Source organism: Camelus dromedarius, chromosome 2, assembly GCF_036321535.1.
Source record: "Camelus dromedarius isolate mCamDro1 chromosome 2, mCamDro1.pat, whole genome shotgun sequence".
Lineage (NCBI taxonomy): Eukaryota > Metazoa > Chordata > Mammalia > Artiodactyla > Camelidae > Camelus > Camelus dromedarius.
In genome coordinates, this window is record NC_087437.1 from 47,910,404 (window position 1) to 47,928,059 (window position 17,656).

The 17,656-nt window shown below is 40.8% G+C and overlaps 1 protein-coding gene across 1 annotated transcript in view; it reads left to right on the plus strand.

Annotated features, from left to right (window-relative positions):
- USP13 (ubiquitin specific peptidase 13) overlaps positions 1–17,656 on the plus strand; it is a 111,355-nt gene that overhangs the window by 39,816 nt on the left and 53,883 nt on the right. The window contains exons 4-6 of the mRNA XM_010976246.3: positions 5,889–6,010; positions 11,122–11,264; positions 12,781–12,965. Of these exons, the coding sequence (XP_010974548.3) occupies positions 5,889–6,010; positions 11,122–11,264; positions 12,781–12,965 (450 nt within the window). The remainder of the gene's footprint in view (positions 1–5,888; positions 6,011–11,121; positions 11,265–12,780; positions 12,966–17,656) is intronic.

Below are 17,656 nucleotides of genomic sequence, written 5' to 3' on the forward strand. Positions count from 1 at the left end.
TTTGGACTGTACCAGTTTTTAAAAAATGTAAATTTGAATGCTGTAGGCACTCTGGGGTTTGTCCTAGGCACCGTTTCTCTCTGTTATTTTATACTCAGATGCTTCGCTAATTTTATGTCAGTAAGAATTTGGTTTTGTGAGTCGTGACTTACAGCTCCTCAGCTGGTGCTTCTTATCTCCCAACAGCAGGTCCTCTTCTCTTGCCACACTGATCACAGCTCTGTTTTCAGGTTGGTGTGGCCTGTAAATTAATTTCAGTGAAGGATTGTATTAGGCATGCCTCTGGTTATGTAACAGGAAACTTAAAATACTGGTGATTTTAAAGAATAAAAACCAAAAAACAAAAACAAAAAAAGATGACCCCCCTCCAAAACCCCCAAAACTGGTGAATTTAAATAAGGTAACTGTTTTTCTCATTTCATGCAGATGTTAGGAAGCGGCAAGTGCAGGCTGATGTGGTGGCCTCATGTTGATCATGATCTAGGTTCTTCCCATATTTCTGTTTCACCCTCCATCTTGCCCTGTGATTTCCAACCTTCATGGTCACTTTATGGCCTAAAATGGCTGCTGGAAGTCTAGCCATCATGTCCCCCTTCTGGAAAGTAGGGAAGACAAAGAGGGAAGGACAGAAAAGAAAAACCTTATCTCCCAGTGGATTCAGCTTCCTTTTGTCAGCCTTCTCACAAATCCCCACACAGAACTTAAGTTTACACCTCTCTGGTCAGAACTTGGTCACATGCCTATACCGTGTGCCTCACTGAATAAAGTCTGTTACTGAGGAAGAAATGGAGAATGAATGCTGGGAGGCAGCTAGTAGCCTCAGCATGAGTCCTTCCTAAAAGAGACATTGGGCTGTCTCTTCATGAAGAGGAAGAGAACTCAGAACTCTCTTGCAGTCTCTTTGTTTCTTCAACTAGAAAGTACTTTTTCATTGCTACTGAAGCGTAGTTAAGATGACCCTTCTTCCCCTTCACAGAACACAGGCAGATGACTAATGCTTTCTCCTGGATAGAGGGTTCCCCCCTGTTCACTTAATGACTTTGTGACTAATTCCTTTTCCATTGGCTCAACAGTGACGTTGAAACTGTTGAATCATTCAGTTAGGACCTTCAGTATTGATTTTACAAGGGAAACTGAGGCTGAATGGCTTACCCGAGTCTCCTGAGCCCCATTCTGCCCCTCGACATTCAAGTCACTCTTCCTTCTGAATACCTGGACAGTCATTTAAGTCACACCCCAGTTAAGAATCCTTCCCTCAGCTCTAGCTTTTGCTGGTAATTTTTTTTTAAATCAACAATGACAGTTATTGCTAATTTTTGAATCACTTAAACTTTATACTTCTTTTAGTAGTTAGAATTTAAAAAATATCCTTTGAATACATAACACATGGGCATTGCTTAAAATTGAAACTTTATTGGAGCCTCCATAATGAAAAGTAAGTTTCTCTCTCTCTTCCCTATCTCCTTGCCACTTGGTTACCCTGCCCAGAGACAAACAGTATTTTCTGTTTGTGCATCCTTATATGTCTTGTGTATTCTTCCAGCAATAGTCTAGACATATACCATACTTGCAGGCTTTTTTCCTATAGGCAGGAGGGAGCATTAACATTTTGGTTCCCAAACTGTGTTCTGAGGCACCTTAGGCTGTTGCAGCGAACTCACAGGTCCATCATGGGATGTTTTAACTCTTCAAGGAAACAGTGATGCTTGAATATTGCATGAATGATTAGCTTGTTGTAGTTTCATTAATTTCATCTCTTTCTGAAGCTGCTTTTTTGGTGTTTTCTATGGTAAAAGGCAAGTACCACAGGAAAATAATGTGGAATGGGAATATGGGAGACAGTGTCCAGTCTCATTCAAAGAGTAAAGTTGAGCAGTGCCCAGCAGGCACACACAGCCCATTAGTAAGGAATTATGACTATATAAGAGTGAAATAAAACATTTTTCTTTGAATATATGTGTATTATTTTTTTCAAATGGTTACTAACTTGTTAGAATGTAAATGCTTATTAAGTTATCTGGACCTAACTACTAAATAAACAGAACTACTAGGCATTTCTTTTGGCTTAGGGCTGCTGTGCAAAAATTGCTGGGGTGCTTAATGGTGCTGTGAACCGAGAAAGTGTGTGTAGCTCTGCAATAATGTTGTTTAAGCTGGAAAGGGACACTATTAGGCTGTCTTTTACAAAGATAACTTACAACTGTATGAAAGATTGTGACTTTGGGGAATAGGCAGGTATAAAAGTTACTGTTTAATGAGATAGAAGGAGAGTAGTGGGGATGTAAGGGAGTCTGTGATCTTCAAAGAAATACCCCAGGACTCGTGATGTGATTCTGGCCTAATCGCATTTGTATTTTTTTTTTTACAGTAAAACTACAAATGTGTATAGATGTGTAAATAACTGCTAATGCAGTGAATTAAAAAAAATACCATGTCTTTGTTATGTCATGAAAATAGTGTTAAATATTCACATTTTTATTGACACCTCCCCACTTTCACAGATAAGAGTAAATGTTCTTCTGTGTCTGTAGACTGGGAGATCAAAGAGTGACCGCTAAACCCCAGAGAGCTTCCGTTCCACTGTTTTGGCTGTAGCCCTGGCATGTGTGTTTCACCAGGTACAGGTTGAAAATAACATTTGTGGAAAGTTCCAGGAATGGGCCTGTTCAGAAAACTCATTTGTGCCTATAATGACCAGAAGGTTGACGTAAACCCCATTTTGCCATTGCCTTCTGAAGTAGGTCCTAGGGCCGGGTCTGTGCACAAGGACCGTCCCCCTGTGCCTTCTTGAGCAGTTCGTGAGATTTCACAGCCCCGGAGCAGCAGCCTGCTCATCTCCAGCTCATAAGTTAAAGTCCACGTGGTCAGGCCGAGAGAACTCTGAGCCAGGCTTCAGAGCTCTCGTTTGATTTAGGGATTCTTTCCTCGACTGTGCTGCTTTGTAGTGACTTCTTGGAAATGGCTGTGGTCCCAGCCACTTCTCCTAGGAATCTGAGAGGATCATTGAAGTAGAGTTGAGGAAGAGGTATTAGAAAAAAAATTTTTTTTGACTTAGAAAAAGAACCCAGGATTGCCAGTTAATATTCCCAGTGGAATTTAGCTGCTGGAGAGGTTGGGAGTCTTTGTTTTGCTGGTTCTTAGGCTGTGGTTACTCTGTAGGTTCCTCAACTAGGTATTTTTGGGGTGGTGAGACTCCAGTCAGAGAAATACAGAAAGGTGGATTTATACCTAGGATTGTGGGGGTCACATGTATTGAGGAGAAACCTTAGATTTGTCCCTTAGAATCAGAGTGTAGGTTACCTCTGGTGACTTTCCCCTGCATTGGATTAAGATGTCTGGGAAAGATCGTGGTGCCCTTCGATCCCATTGACTTTAAAATAAAAGTAAACTATAAACTAAGTGTAACGGAGCTCATCAAAGCTCTGCGTTTTGCATGACAGCAGTCCTTCTTGTTTAAACAATGCATGTTACCAATTAAAAAAAATTCTAACAACACTTTGGATGCGCTGGCCTTGCTCTTGTCCTTGGCATGCTGGTGTTGTGAACTTCCTAAAGTCTCCTTTCACAGGCATGTACTGAATGTGTGGTGTGTGCTGGGCGCTGGGCGCTGGGCTGGGGCTAAGGTTATGGAAGGTGAATTAGACTCATTTCCTGCTCTTAAAGCTACAGCCTGGAAGCATTTGAAGTTTGCATCTTCTCAATACTCAGATCACACAGAAGATCCCCCATGATATCCTGGTCCTCCTGAAGCTTATTTCAGGATTGCTTTGGAGCTGCCAATCATGTTAGTTGTGAGGAGCGTAGGGAAGAGATGATGTGGTGGTAAGGGGGGTGGCAGCTACTGTCTGTGGAGCCCCTAATACCTACCGATCCTGTACTAGGTGCCTTAAAAACTTACTTTATTTCATCCTCTCAACAGTCTTGGGTAGGTAATTATTACTCATAGCTTACTCATGAGGAAAATGAACTTGGAAAGAATTTGCCCAGGCTTAGTACCTAGTCAATATCAGAGCAGTTTTTTTTTTTTTTTTTTTTTTTTTTTTTGGCAGGGTCGGGGGGCTTAGTTTATCACTGTTTTTGGCCAGATAAGATCTGAATTAGCATTAAGTATATTTTCTGTGAAAAAGAGACACATAGATAATGTGTTACATGAGTTGAATCTGTACACAAAAATGAAAGATTTGTACTTTGGTTACTTAAATTTATTATACATAATAATAAAGAAAAATTTAAGAATAAAGCTCCCCCACTCACGATTTTCATTTGTCCAGATTTCCTTCTAATTTTTGTCTATGATTTTAACTGCTACAAAGACTTTTCAGGGAAGATGAATTTTGCATTTTTAACATTAACGTGGCATAAACATTTCCGTGTTTCTATGTAGTTAACTAAATATCATTTAAATAATATTCTATTGGATTGAACACCATTCTCACTGAATATTGAGGTTCTAATTTTTAAACATTGTAGATATTGGGGCATTCAGATTTTTATCGCACATATAATGTCTGCCTTTATTTGAATCATTTTCTTTAAGTAAATGCCATTAGTTAGTTCTTAAACTCTTAGGTTCTTTTTTAAACGTTGCTTTTTGTCAAAAATAACCTCTTATAACTTTCTAACAATGTAGTTTGTTTATTTTGGCATATCTGATTCTTATTATTTGGAATCTTTTATTAAAATGTGTAGACTGCATTTTAGCTGTATCTCATTTTCCACTAAAACTGCTCTCCCTTTGAGAATTTAAGAGCAGAGCTGTACATAAAAAGATACCAGGTTTTTGGCTGGAGGCATACAACATGGTCATAACAGAATCTAGATACTTTGTTTCTCAGGCGGCTGCTTGGTCTAGTAAAATAGCTTTCTCCTATTTACAGAGCTCATGTTTGTGTGTGGGTTTGTGTGTGTGTGTGGGTGGAACATGGCTCAATGGCTCTTTGTCACCATAGTTCTAAACATCTAAATATACAAACATGATCTGGGATGCTGGCACCCATGTGGGCACAAGACTGAAATGTCCATGTAAATATTGTGACAAGACATTTCCTTGAGTCTTTGCCTATCCTTCCCAGAGATTAGCCAAGCAAAGAGGCGATGACTTGATAGACAACAGGCTAGATTTCTTACTGAGAATTCTCCACAGCCCAAGCACAACAGGACTACTTATATCATGGGGTTTCCCCCTCTGATTTACTGTGCAGTATATCAACAACTCTTAGTGGGGAGGGAGAGGGAGGGGGAGAGAGAGAGGGAGGAAAATCGAGATTTTTATTTTAAAATAATTGTTACCATTTACTGACAGCTTTTTATGTTCCAGGTCTCTTGTTTATAATTTATTATTTATTCCCCGTATAAACTGTGTGAGATAAGTGTTATCTCCATTCTCCAAATGAGGAAACTAAGGCTTACAGAGTTTATGACTTGCTTAAAGAAACATTAAGTTTTGGGGGCCAGAGTTGAACCTAGGTTTATCTGCTCTCAAACCTATGTGCTGTCTTCCACTGTGCTGTGAAAAACATTCCAGCCCATTCTTGGGAAATCAGGAGCCAGGTACCCAACAGATAATAAGGACCAGCCTATTCCTCTAAACATCTTTAAGAATTGAGTATCTAGCACAGATGTCTATTTCAGTGGTAAAGCTGTGTGATGTGGCTCAGTCCTCTTTGTACATCTGTCCCGAGTAGATACTGATGTAGAACTTCGGCAACGTGGAAAAAGCCTCTTATTCCTGGTTTGAGGCCAATGGGTGGCAACGTCAGAGGCGGGAATTGTGAACGTCGGCCCGTGGTTTGTCGTCCCCGTGGATTTCTGGCTTTCCTAGTGAGTGCTGCCTTGGTGTAGAATGTGCTCTTATACTTTCTTGTTCTCTGTTTTTGTTTTCTCCTCAGATCTAGATACTGATGATGATTTAAATAGCGACGATTATGAATATGAAGATGAAGCCAAGCTTGTTATATTTCCAGACCACTATGAAATAGCACTGCCAAATATTGAGGAGTTACCAGCCCTGGTCAGTGAGTGTGCACGGCTGCTAGCTAGATGCGCGTGACTCTGTGTCAGGTGTGTGTGCGTGTGCCGTGTGCGTGTGCTGGGAGGCGGGGAAGGCGGGTCGAGCGAGAGGAGAGGAGAGGAGAGTGAGCTGGAGCAGGGCAGATCGCTTCTCCCTCCTGGAGAGGGCCTTGCGAGGCTCCATTCCAGGAACGTTGGGCGGTGTCCCCTCCGCCGCCTGTGACTTCGGGGCTGCTTGGGCTTCACTGCTCACCGGCCGGCCTCCTCCAGGCGGGCTGGCTTCTTGCCACCTGTGAATCACAGTCTGTTGCCTAGGTTTTCAGACCGCGCCCCCGAGACGTGCCAGGGCTGCTGGAGAGGGGCTGCCTTCCTATCAGAGGAACGCCTAAAATTTTCTCTCTCCTGCACGTTGGCCTTCCACGTAGAATTTTGTTTGGGAAACATAAAAGGGCCCCACTGAGAACACACGCAGCACAGTTATAAAAATAACCGAATATTTACTGATCCCGGGTCTGCAGGAGGACTGTGGGGCTGTGAACCCACTTGTTAGTTTTGTTCCAGGACGAAGACAGCTTTCTAGGTTTTAGAATTTAGGTTTAGTGGTGAGTTTTTTTGTTTTTTTTTTCCCCTTCCCTGCCCTCCCCTCCCCTCCTCTCTCTTCTTCTCCTTTCTTTTTTGTAGAGTGACTTTACGTCTTCTTGAACAACGTGAAGCTGGGGGTGGTGGTAGGAAACCAGTTTCTGTTACACTTTGATTTTCAAATCCTGTGGGGACCCAGACTGTTTTCCTGTTCTTCCCTCATTTCCTGTGTTGTCTCCACCGCTGCATCCTTCTTTCCTGTGTTCCCTTCCCTATTTCTCCCTCTCTCCCTCTCTGTTGCTGCCTGACTTCTGAGCCTGGCCGCAGGTAGCGCGGTCAGAGGTTGGGGTCGATAGAGTTACACGTGCCAGTTCGTTTTTTCCCTCCTCAAACTCTGCCAGGACCAAAGCCAGGTCTTGGGGGTCCCGATCCTCCTGGATGTTGTGTGACTCTGTATCTACAGCCACCTCCTCACTCGCCCCTGCGGAGAGGGGACTTTTGTGCTTGGGGTTCCACTGTCGTTAGGAACCAGGTTTCTACCATTCAACCTCTTTGACCTACTTCATACCTAAACATAAGACCAGAGAAATGAAAATTTTGTATGTTTAGCTATGGTAGCTCTTCCCTTTAATTATCTGATATAGCATAGCCTTTTGAGTCCTGAGTGCATAGCTTTTAGCAATGTGTGAATTAAATTACCTCTGCTTTCTCCAATTCCCTGTTTGACTCACATGGCTGTTACAAGGGTGAAATATATGAATGGACAATATGGTCTTACCTTGTCCCATTACCTGATGTTATATACAAAGCTTCTATCTATATGACACTGAGAGTTCTTACGGTTCTTGTTTAATGTAACTCCTATGTCTGCTGTCAGAAAAGAAGCAGCACGCTGTGAATGAATGTCATGAGAAATGATTTTTCTCTCACTCACTTAAGAAGTCTTTATGTGAAAAACTTGAAGTACTTTCAATTATTCTTATATTGAGAACATAATTCTAAGTATGAACACTTACAGAAAAGTGAAGTGTCATAGAAATCTGAATCCAGCAATACATATTACAATTTTTAATACAGAGTGTTTTAGAATTTAGAAATGCTTTAAGAATTAAAGAGGGAGAGAATTGTTTGGAAGGTGAGGTAGGGAGCTAGAAGGAAAAGCCTGGATTTATCTGACAGTAACTGGTAAGATTTACCTATATGACAGATGCTAGTTACTATAATTTCTTTTCATGCTTTCACTACATTTTTGGTGTTTGATAATTCTCTTTTGAAGCTTTCAAATAGCAAAAATTACTGAGCACCAAATCACCCCACCAAGTGACTCTTCCATCACCTCTTGAGCTTCTCATCACAAAAAATTTTGGTTTCAGATAGGTACTCTATAAATTCTGCCAGAGAGTTAAACCAGCTCTTAGTGATGCAAGGGTCACAGAGACATTGCATTTGGGGGCTCATTAGGGATCTTAGAGCCTGGGATTCAGTGCCTATTTGTTGACTCAGAAACTTGAGCATTGGTGTGCTTGGGAATGGTTAGCAACCAGCTCCCTGGGGGAGGAGCCCTGTGCTCTAGTGTTTGCTGATTTCTGTGGTGGAAATCCTCCCACCGTGGCCGATTTCAGGCTAACAGCACAGATCACAGTATTGGGAAGCTATGTGCAGTAGGACACCATCACATAGAGGTTCCACTGTTCACATGATATGGACCTAAATGACCTCAAGAGCATAAAGCTAATAGTAAGATATAGTAACACAACTAGGGAGTAAAGAGTTTTGAATATTTGTTACCTTTTAAGAGTATATTTTGTTGTGAGTTTTTATAATTTAATTTTTAATAATGACTGTGTTTAACAACTCTCTTGCAGAATTTCTTAAAATTCAACTATCAATTATGTGAGCCAGTTTGAGCCAATTCCAGAACAGCCCTGAACATGAGATAATTCACAGTATAATTATAGGATAATGGATCCTGACCTTCAGTTGTGATCCATAAAAAGGGCCTCTGAGTGATTTTAGATGGTATTCTGAGAACACTAGGTCATTGTTTTATAGTGTCTCAGACGTTTAAGGGAATTTTGTTGAGTATCACCAGGAAGGATGTTCAAAGGAAAGAGAATATTACATCCAAATAGTGGTCAAAGTCATTGTGCATTGCAAACTAGAACACTTTGAAAAGACCTCATGGGGTGGAGAAGATTCATGGGAGGACAGGGAAGGGATCAAGGTCGTTAGTGAAACAAAGTTATAACAGGCCAGACTAAAAAGATTAGGATGTGGAGCCAGCAGTGCTGAGGCAGCATGTCCACCCTTAAAATCAGAAAGCGGCTAATGGTGAACTCAACCCTGTTTTCTAAGGGCGTTACTGGAAGGGGGTGGAGATGAATTTTGATAATTGAAAGGAAAGGTAATTATGTAACATTTGCTTGTGGGAGATAAATGGGACTATCTTTTAAAAGGTTTAGGGAGAAGCAAGATAGAGGATTAACAGGTACAAACTACTAGGTATAAAATAAATAGATACAAAGATATAATATACAGCACAGGGAATATAGCCAATATTTTATAATAACTTTAAAAGGAGTATAAGCTATAAAAATATCAGGTCACTATATTGTACACCTGAAACTAATAAAACATTGCAAATCAAGTATACTTTGGTTACAAATTTCTACCAAATAAATACCCCCCACCCCAGCTAAAAAAAATTCAAATATATTCACGGAGGCCTGATTGCCTGATCTGAAATGAAGTATGAGCTTTTGGAGGGCAGGGACCTTTTTCTTTTCCTGACCGTGCCTAGCCCCGTGCTGTCAATTGGTGGTGCTTAGTATAACCCTGGAGCATTTTAAGTTGGAGAAGGATAGGATCTAATGTTCACAGCAGATCACTCTGGCTGCTGGGCAGAGAAGAGGAAGCAAGAGCGGAAGAAAGGGGACTGGAAGGAGGCTGCTGTGTGGCCATCCCGATAAGCTGGGATGGTGGCTGAGATGAGGATGCGTGTGACTGAAATCGAGAAGAGGTAGATTCCAAATAGATTTTGGCTGAAGGACTGATAGGAACTGCTCATGGCCTGGGTGGGGGTGGGGGTGGGGGTGGGAGGGCCCCTGAGGGAGCTTCCTCTGTTGTCTCCTCATTAGCTCTGGGGTCAGTGGTCAGTGCTCCCCAGGGGGAAATATTCTGCGTGAAGTTCAGCTAACTGTGCAGGATGCCAGTCTTGTAGAATACAGATTTTTGTTTAAAAATTTTTTTTTAAAACAAGTCACTGACTTTTATTATATTCAGAATTGGGAATCCATCATGACTGTCTCATTTTGGAATATTTTTATTATCCCGACAGCCAATTCCTCTCAACCTCTCATCCCCCCAGTCTCTGGCAATCACTGATCTCCTTTCTGTCTCTATGGATTTGCCTATTCTGGACATTTCATATAAAAGGAATCATATAATACATGGTTCTTTGTGGCTGACTTTTTTTTTTTTTTTTACTTAGCATATATTTTCAAGATCCATCCATGTTGTGGCATGTATCAGTATTTCATTCCTTTTTATTGCTGAATAACATTTCATTGTATGGATATATGACATTTTATTTATCCACTTATCGTTAATGGGCATTTGGGTTATTTCTTCTATTTGGCTGTTATGAATGATGCTTCTGTGAATATTTGTATAAGTTTTTGTGTGGACACATTTTCATTTGTCTTGGGTGTATACCTGGGAGTGGGATTGCCAGGTCATATGGTAATTCTCTTAAACCATTTGAGTACCTGCCAAACTGTTTTCCAAAGTGGCTACACCATTTTACATGCTTATCAGACTGTGTTTTTAAAGAGAGCAGAAATAGCTTATAGCATTAAGCAAATAGCGAATGTGGTGAGAGGCATATGTCCAGAATCAGTGGGGTTTGGGAGAAAGCAGAGAGTCTGCCCTCCCCATGGTAAGTTGGTGCCAAGCTGGACATCACAGATTTGCTCAGGACGTGGACTGATCTGGCACAGAGACACCTAGGCATGTCCCCATCCAGGGTCACATTTGCACCAGATTAAGAAGGAGCCGTGCTGCTTGCATTCCATTCAAGTGCCCTTGAACACCTGTCATTGTGTGATGAGTTAAGGATATTGGATATCTGGGTGTATATTTGTTAGGAGGAAAACACGCCACTTGGGGAAATCCTAGGCATTCCTGTTGCTAATTTCACCCTTGTAAATTGTTCACCTTATGCTTCTCACTTCGCTGGCTAAGAGGTAGGAATTGTTAAATCTGACTCCTGTGCTTGGGTTTACAAAGTGGATTTGGTTCTTTGCTATCTTGTGTTATTGTTAATATTGCATACTCCAGGCCTGGACAAAACCTAGCTAGACCCAGCGAGAAAGTGCTGGTGTCAGGAAAGTAGCATCTTGCTCTCATGGTAACTGAGCTGTTTGAATTTTCTTGAATTAAGCTGTATTTATTAATAAACTTTTAAATTCACCTTATAGAAGTTGCTGTTCTCTCAGACTGTTTTAATGTATTACATCTGGGTTTGTCTTACAGGTAACAATTGCTTGTGATGCAGTTCTCAGCTCAAAGTCTCCTTATAGAAAGCAGGACCCAGACACATGGGAAAATGAATTGCCAGTATCCAAATATGCCAATAACCTCACGCAGTTGGACAACGGAGTCAGGATTCCTCCAAGGTGAGGGTCAGACAGCAAAGTGGAACTCTACCCCCTAAAACTGGCTGAAGGAATATTTATTTTTCTACCTCTTCACTGAATTAGTAGTTACATATTTTCTTATCAGATGCCTTTTCTTAAAAATAAGCTAAAAAATTCTCTCTAAAATTATCTGTACCTGTGTAATAGATGCTGAACATGGCCAGCCCATACCCTCAAGCCCCTCCCCGCCCTAAGGCCCTCGGCTGCAAGCACCTGCAGCTCTTTGCTTGAGGGCTTTCTCTGCCTGCAGAGCCAGGTAGGCCACTGCGTGGGACAGTCAGAAATGCCACGGAGTTAATGCTCCCTCCCGTCCTCCTGGAACAGCCCTCAACCAGTGACTGCAGAGTGGAGGAGGACTACCCTAGATCCCTACCCTCAGGTAGGGGCCTGCCTCCTGGAGTTCCCCAGAGGGACTGAGCCCCAGTTGCCCATGGGGCCATCAGCTTGTTGACAGTCCTTGCGCTGGCTTTCTGTCCTTTCAGTCTCTCTTCCCCCACTGCCCTAGGGTGCGTCCTGGGATCAGTTCCCAAACAAGCCATTTGCATTCAAATCTTTGTCTCAGGTCTGCTTCTTGGGGAACCCAACTTAGGAAGACTTACAACAGTGTTCCGCACATTTTGGCTGGAATGCTCCTTAGACTACTTTGGCACCTCCTGTAATTAGATGCTGGTGTGTTTCCAGAGGCAGGTGCTAGAGGCAAAGGGCAGGTGGATGAGGACTGTGTCCAGTGTGGTTAAACCCTGACTGTACTGCATCCCAGTTCTGTGTGGGCCTAGGGAAGGCAGGATACCTCTGGGCCTGTCTCCCTTTGTTAATGGGGATGGTAATGCTGATGCTGAAGGATGTTTATTAGAATTAAACGATGATAAAACTTCTGTAAAGCACCTGGCACATACCTGACATTTAACTTTCAGTTGTTTTCCTTCTACCTAATTTAGACTGTCAGTGTCGTAGAGTCTTGATGAAACTAGTTTTACTATTTGTGGCTAATGCTTTAGACTTTAGATGTTTGTACACGTGGGATCTTTAGTGTTTTAAGCTTATTCAGGATTCACTTTCCCTCATGTAGTAATTTTAAGGAAATGACCTTTCCTCCTGTCCTCAGGTTCTGTATCAATTTTTTCTTTTTCTTTTTTTTTTTTGTGTATATATATATATATGTATTTGTTGTTGTTGAAGTATAGTCAGTTTACCATGTTGTGTCAGTTTCTGGTGTACAGCATAATGCTTCAATCTTACGTGAACATAAGTATATTTGTATTCATTGCATCAGTTTTCTAAAGTAAAAGAGCCATCTTGGAGCTGGGAGGAGCTGGCCCCCACCAGAGGGGCAGACAGGGTACTGAGTGGTCCTGTAGCTCTGGAATGAGTCTCTGTTATTCCACTGACCATCTCCTGGGACCCCTAGCTAGAGACACTCTGTTTTCTTAGATGTTCATTTTCAAATCACGCCTGATGCCCCGGCTGTGCTGATTGCTCTCTGATGACTTTCCAGTGGTTGGAAGTGTGCCAGGTGTGACCTGCGGGAAAACCTCTGGTTGAATTTGACTGACGGCTCTGTGCTGTGTGGAAAGTGGTTCTTTGACAGCTCCGGGGGCAACGGGCACGCGCTGGAACATTACAGAGACCTGGGCTACCCTCTAGCTGTGAAGCTGGGAACCATCACTCCTGACGGGGCAGGTAAGTGTGCCTTTACTGACTTGGGAGCTTTCAGAGGCTCCCTCTTAGATTCAGCCAGTGCCTTAATCTCTGGGGTTGGACGGCGTAGGCTTTGGACTCAGCCCAGGTTTAAATCCTGATTCTGCCTCTTGTTAGCTGTGAAGTCTTGGGCGAGTTCTCAGATCCTTCTAAGCTTCAGATTATCTTGAGGATAATCATGGTGTCTCTCTCACAGGTTTGTTAAGGGGCGTGAGCACGTAGCCCAGTGCACACGGCAGGGTCTTGATATAAGGTAGCTGTTCTTGTTAGTGTCTTTCTGTATATCTCTTGGCTGAGAGGACAGAAGCAGGAACCAAGACTTGTGATATGAATGTGCATGATCAAATCCACCATTAGAATAGTAGGAGGAAGCCCTAGAATTCATTATAAGAATTATTATCATTTTAGGAACAAATGGAGAAGGTGGGTTTTAAAGGATACTGTGTGTTCCGCGTCCCTGACATCAGCTGGCGGTGATGGTGTTCCAGTGCAGCAAAGGGTTAGAAGTGGTTCCTGCTTGTACTGTCAGCTTCACCACTGGTTTCCTTTATGCTCTCACACCATATGCTCTAAAATGTTAGCTTTTGATTATGTTTGTACAGTAAATTCCTTCTATCATTTTGTGAGGGAAAAGGGAAATAATATCAGGGTTAATAATGAGAAACTTAAATACTGAGCAGTGGCCTTAAGAACCCATCATCTAAGCATCACTGAAACCATTTATGAAGCACAGACTTGGACCAACACCTAGGTCAGTCTTCTCCATCTGTCTAGGTTTTAGTCTCTTCTTGTTTACTTTAAGGTAAGATGATTTTTTAAGGAAAAATATTAAGACATGTGTCTTTTCTCTCCTTCTTTGTTATCTTTCCCTGACTGAATCAGCCTGCCTCAGAGAGAACTGGTAAGGGTGTTTTCACTAAATATGGTGCACTCCTGGTCAGCCACGCCCTTTTCATTGAACTGATTTCATTTCTCATTTGTTTTATAATTGAGGGCTGGCAGTTAGGTTGTGTCAAGATTCTTTTGATTCACCTTTTGGGTAATTTTCCTACTTCCAAAGGTTAGTGGACTTATTTTAACTCTTTAGAGAAAAGTAGCTTCAAGAATCTCAGGTGCTGGTGCCAAACATTTCCCTTCAAGTTAATAAACCTCTACACAAGCCAAGTCGAATTCTGAGCTTTCCAGGATCTGAAGAAGAAATCCAGGACATGCAGCTGGATCCAGGGTGCAACACAGGGTGCATGTTCTACATTGCTTTTGCCAATGTTTTATGCTTATAGCACGGTGCTTCCAGGTCATTGCTGTGTTGAATGCCTGCTTTATATGGTAATCGTCATTGTCCTTGTAGGATCTACTGAGAGAAGGGTTTGTAGTGTAGTCATTCTGTGGGGTACAATTGCAAGGAAAGGTTAATTTAGATGTTTCTATTTTCGGTGCTGTCTTATGTAGTATTTTTTTTCCTCTCATTGAATTTCTTTTTTTTTTTTTTTTTTACTTTCTTATTTTATTTTTTTAAACACCTTTATTGTGGTATGACTCCTGTACAGTAAACTACACATAGTTCAAATGTACAATTTAATGAATTTTGATAGACGGGGAGTGATGGAAGTGTTAGTTATCTTGATTGTGGTAGTGGTTTCATTGGTGTATACATCTATCAAAATTCATCAAATTATGTAGTATTTTTTGATAAGGCTGGTTATTAGATCCGGTTCTCAGAACCTCCTGTCCAGGACTACAGTTATCTGTATAGGAGGCTTTGTTGTAAAATTTCAGGTGTTTGAAGTCAGGGCTATGTCTTACCCATCTTTGGATTCCATACAAAATCTTACACATAGTAGGCATGAATACTTTTGTTAAAGGAACCAACTGGTTTATAAGTATATAAGTAATTAGATTCTGTTTAAATGTATGCTAATAATAAAGGCAAGGATTAATTCTGCTCCCTATGCATCTTTAATTTTCCAGAAGCCTTTTTTTTTCTAGCGTGAAACTTATTTTCAAATTATGATTTAGAGTTAATCTAAAGTTTCTTACCTTTCAACTTGAGGAAGGAAAAGTTTTATATTTGCCTTTTGGGTATATGAAAAGTAGATGTTCAGTGTAACATATTTAGAAAACAGAGAGAAAAGTTTAGAGAAGTAAAAATCACTGGTACTACCACCTGCCCAGACAAATCACTTCTAACAATCAACATATTTCCTCTCAGTCTTTTTTCCTTTCTAAGACCTTGATCAGTTCTTATACAAATACACACACACATACCCCACATTTTTACAAAAAATTGAATCATGCGGTATAAAGTTTTATTCCTTATTTACTCAATTTAACACTGAATTATATTTTCCATGTCATTAAATATTCTTAAGTATCCCATGATAATTCCATAAGTCATCTCACTATTCCCCTGTGAGTTTGTTACAATCTTGCTATTCTGATGAACATCTTTGTACTTATGCAAATCTTTGGGTGTTTGTGTAATGATTCTTTTTTAGGACACATTCCAATAAACATTTTGAGAGTTGAAACTTTAAAATTTTTAATTGCTGAGTTTCTCTTTTAAACAGCCGTAGTAATTTACATTCACACCAGAAATGTATGAAAATATCCCTTTCGACAAATCTTTGACAACTCTGAGTATTCAGAAATTTAAAAAACCTTTGCTAATCTGTTATCTTGTTTTAATTTGCTTTATAGTGAGGCTGAACATTTTTCATAGTATTCTTGGCCGTTGGTAGTTCTTTTTGTGAATTTCTTTTTTTTAAAATATTTTTTTAAAGACTGATTTATTGATTTATTTAGTTTTTTTTTTCTAGGAAGTGGTAATTAGGTTTATTTACTTCTTTATTTTTAGAGAAGGTACTGAGGATTGAACCCAGGATCTTGTGTATGCTAAGCATATGCTCTACCACTTGAGCTAAGCTGTCCTCCCCACCTTTTTGTGAATTTCTTAGGCTGATTTTTCCAGTAGGTGTATGTGTAGGTGTTTTTCTTACTGGTTTTTAAAACTCCTTGGCTATTAAGAATATTAACCCATTATCTGCTATAGTTAGGTTTTCTTTCTTTTTTTTTTTTTTGGTAGAAGAGGGAGAACTTTTAAGATTATTCTTATCATATAATTGAGAGTATTTGAATAAATACTCATTTTCAATCATAGAAAGCATTGAACATTGGTAAAAACAATGTAGAACATGCACCCTGTGTTGAGGATTCTTGAATTCATTTAGCCAAAAAGAAAAAGCTCACTTTTTGACAATAGATCAGGATTTGATTCCAGCTTATCATGTGCAGAGTTGGTTTTAACACCAGTGATTATTTTTAGTCTAATTATCATTTTATATTAGTTTATGGGATACATCAATTCTATTTTCATTTCTTTGGAATCTGTTTAATAGATTGCTAGTTGTACTTTATTGTTTGTTTAAATGCCAAGTGAATTAATGAAAACATGCATAAAATTTCCTTAAATGTCTGATGATGAGACCTGTGGATGTTGAGGCCTCTCTATCTGGGGGTGGGGTGACCAGCTCCTGACGAAGGTACCACTGCCGAGGGCCCAATTTCCTTACTCGCTATGAACTAGGCTCACTGAGGCTAATTCAACTCACAAGAGACAGAATCTCAAAGTCAGGGCATTCATTTTTTAGTTTATAAGGAGAACCACAACTGCTTGTTAAGTGGGATGTTTATGTCAACTTGACCAGTACATTCCTTCCCTGTGGGAGCCTGATTTATATTTAGAATGTTGCTTAGTGAACATGGAATCCAAGCAGGTTGTGAACTCAGATATTTAATGGTAATGTGATCTGATTATCCTGGTTTCTTTCTCCCTAATAAGAATATACCTGTTCAGTGAGAAACTAACTCATCTTGAGGTGTCAACCTAGAATTAGTTCTCCCAAGAAGCCTTGATCCCACAGGCTACGCCATTGTGCTTGCTGGGTGATAAAAGTGGGCCCCCTATCAGATTCCACTCTGGTTCCCCATGGGTACAGCAGCAAACAAACAAAGCAGCACATCACCCTACAAACAAACAAAACGCTTTCCTCTGTGGGAGGAGACATTCATTTGGCAACACAAGGATGATGTTCTTGGTGGGAAGCAAATGAAGAGAGTTGGAGGCAGAAGAGGGTGTTTTTTTTCTTCCATCATGGAAATTTGTTTGCCTGAGAAGAAGCCTTGGTGATTGCAGGAGAGTCTTCCAGAGATGCTCATGGCAGCTGTGAAGTCGACTATCCCAGTGGCCCCTGCACCAACTTAGCAGCATCTCAAGGTGGTTTTTCTTCTCTGGTCTTCTCCACCCTCAACTTGGCATCAGCCCAAAGATTTGGAGTCAAGGCCCTGCCTACTTCATTTTAGTTCTGACCTGGCTTGTGCCCCTCTTGTGTGCCTCCGTAGCACCTTGTGCTGCTCCATCGTGACACTTTTCACGAGATCCTGTAGCTGTGCTTACTGGGGGTCACCTCGGACAGCAGGGCCTGAGCACCATGTTTGTTGTACACTGTTACAGCTCTAGCATCTAGCACAGCCCCTCAAACGTAGTAGGTGCTCAGTAAATATTTGTAGAGTAAACAGATGGAGGAAGACAGACATACCAATAAAGTTTGCTTCTCTGATTCACCTTTTTTCTTTTTCTTTTTTAAAAATTTTATTGACATCTTTTTACTCTTACT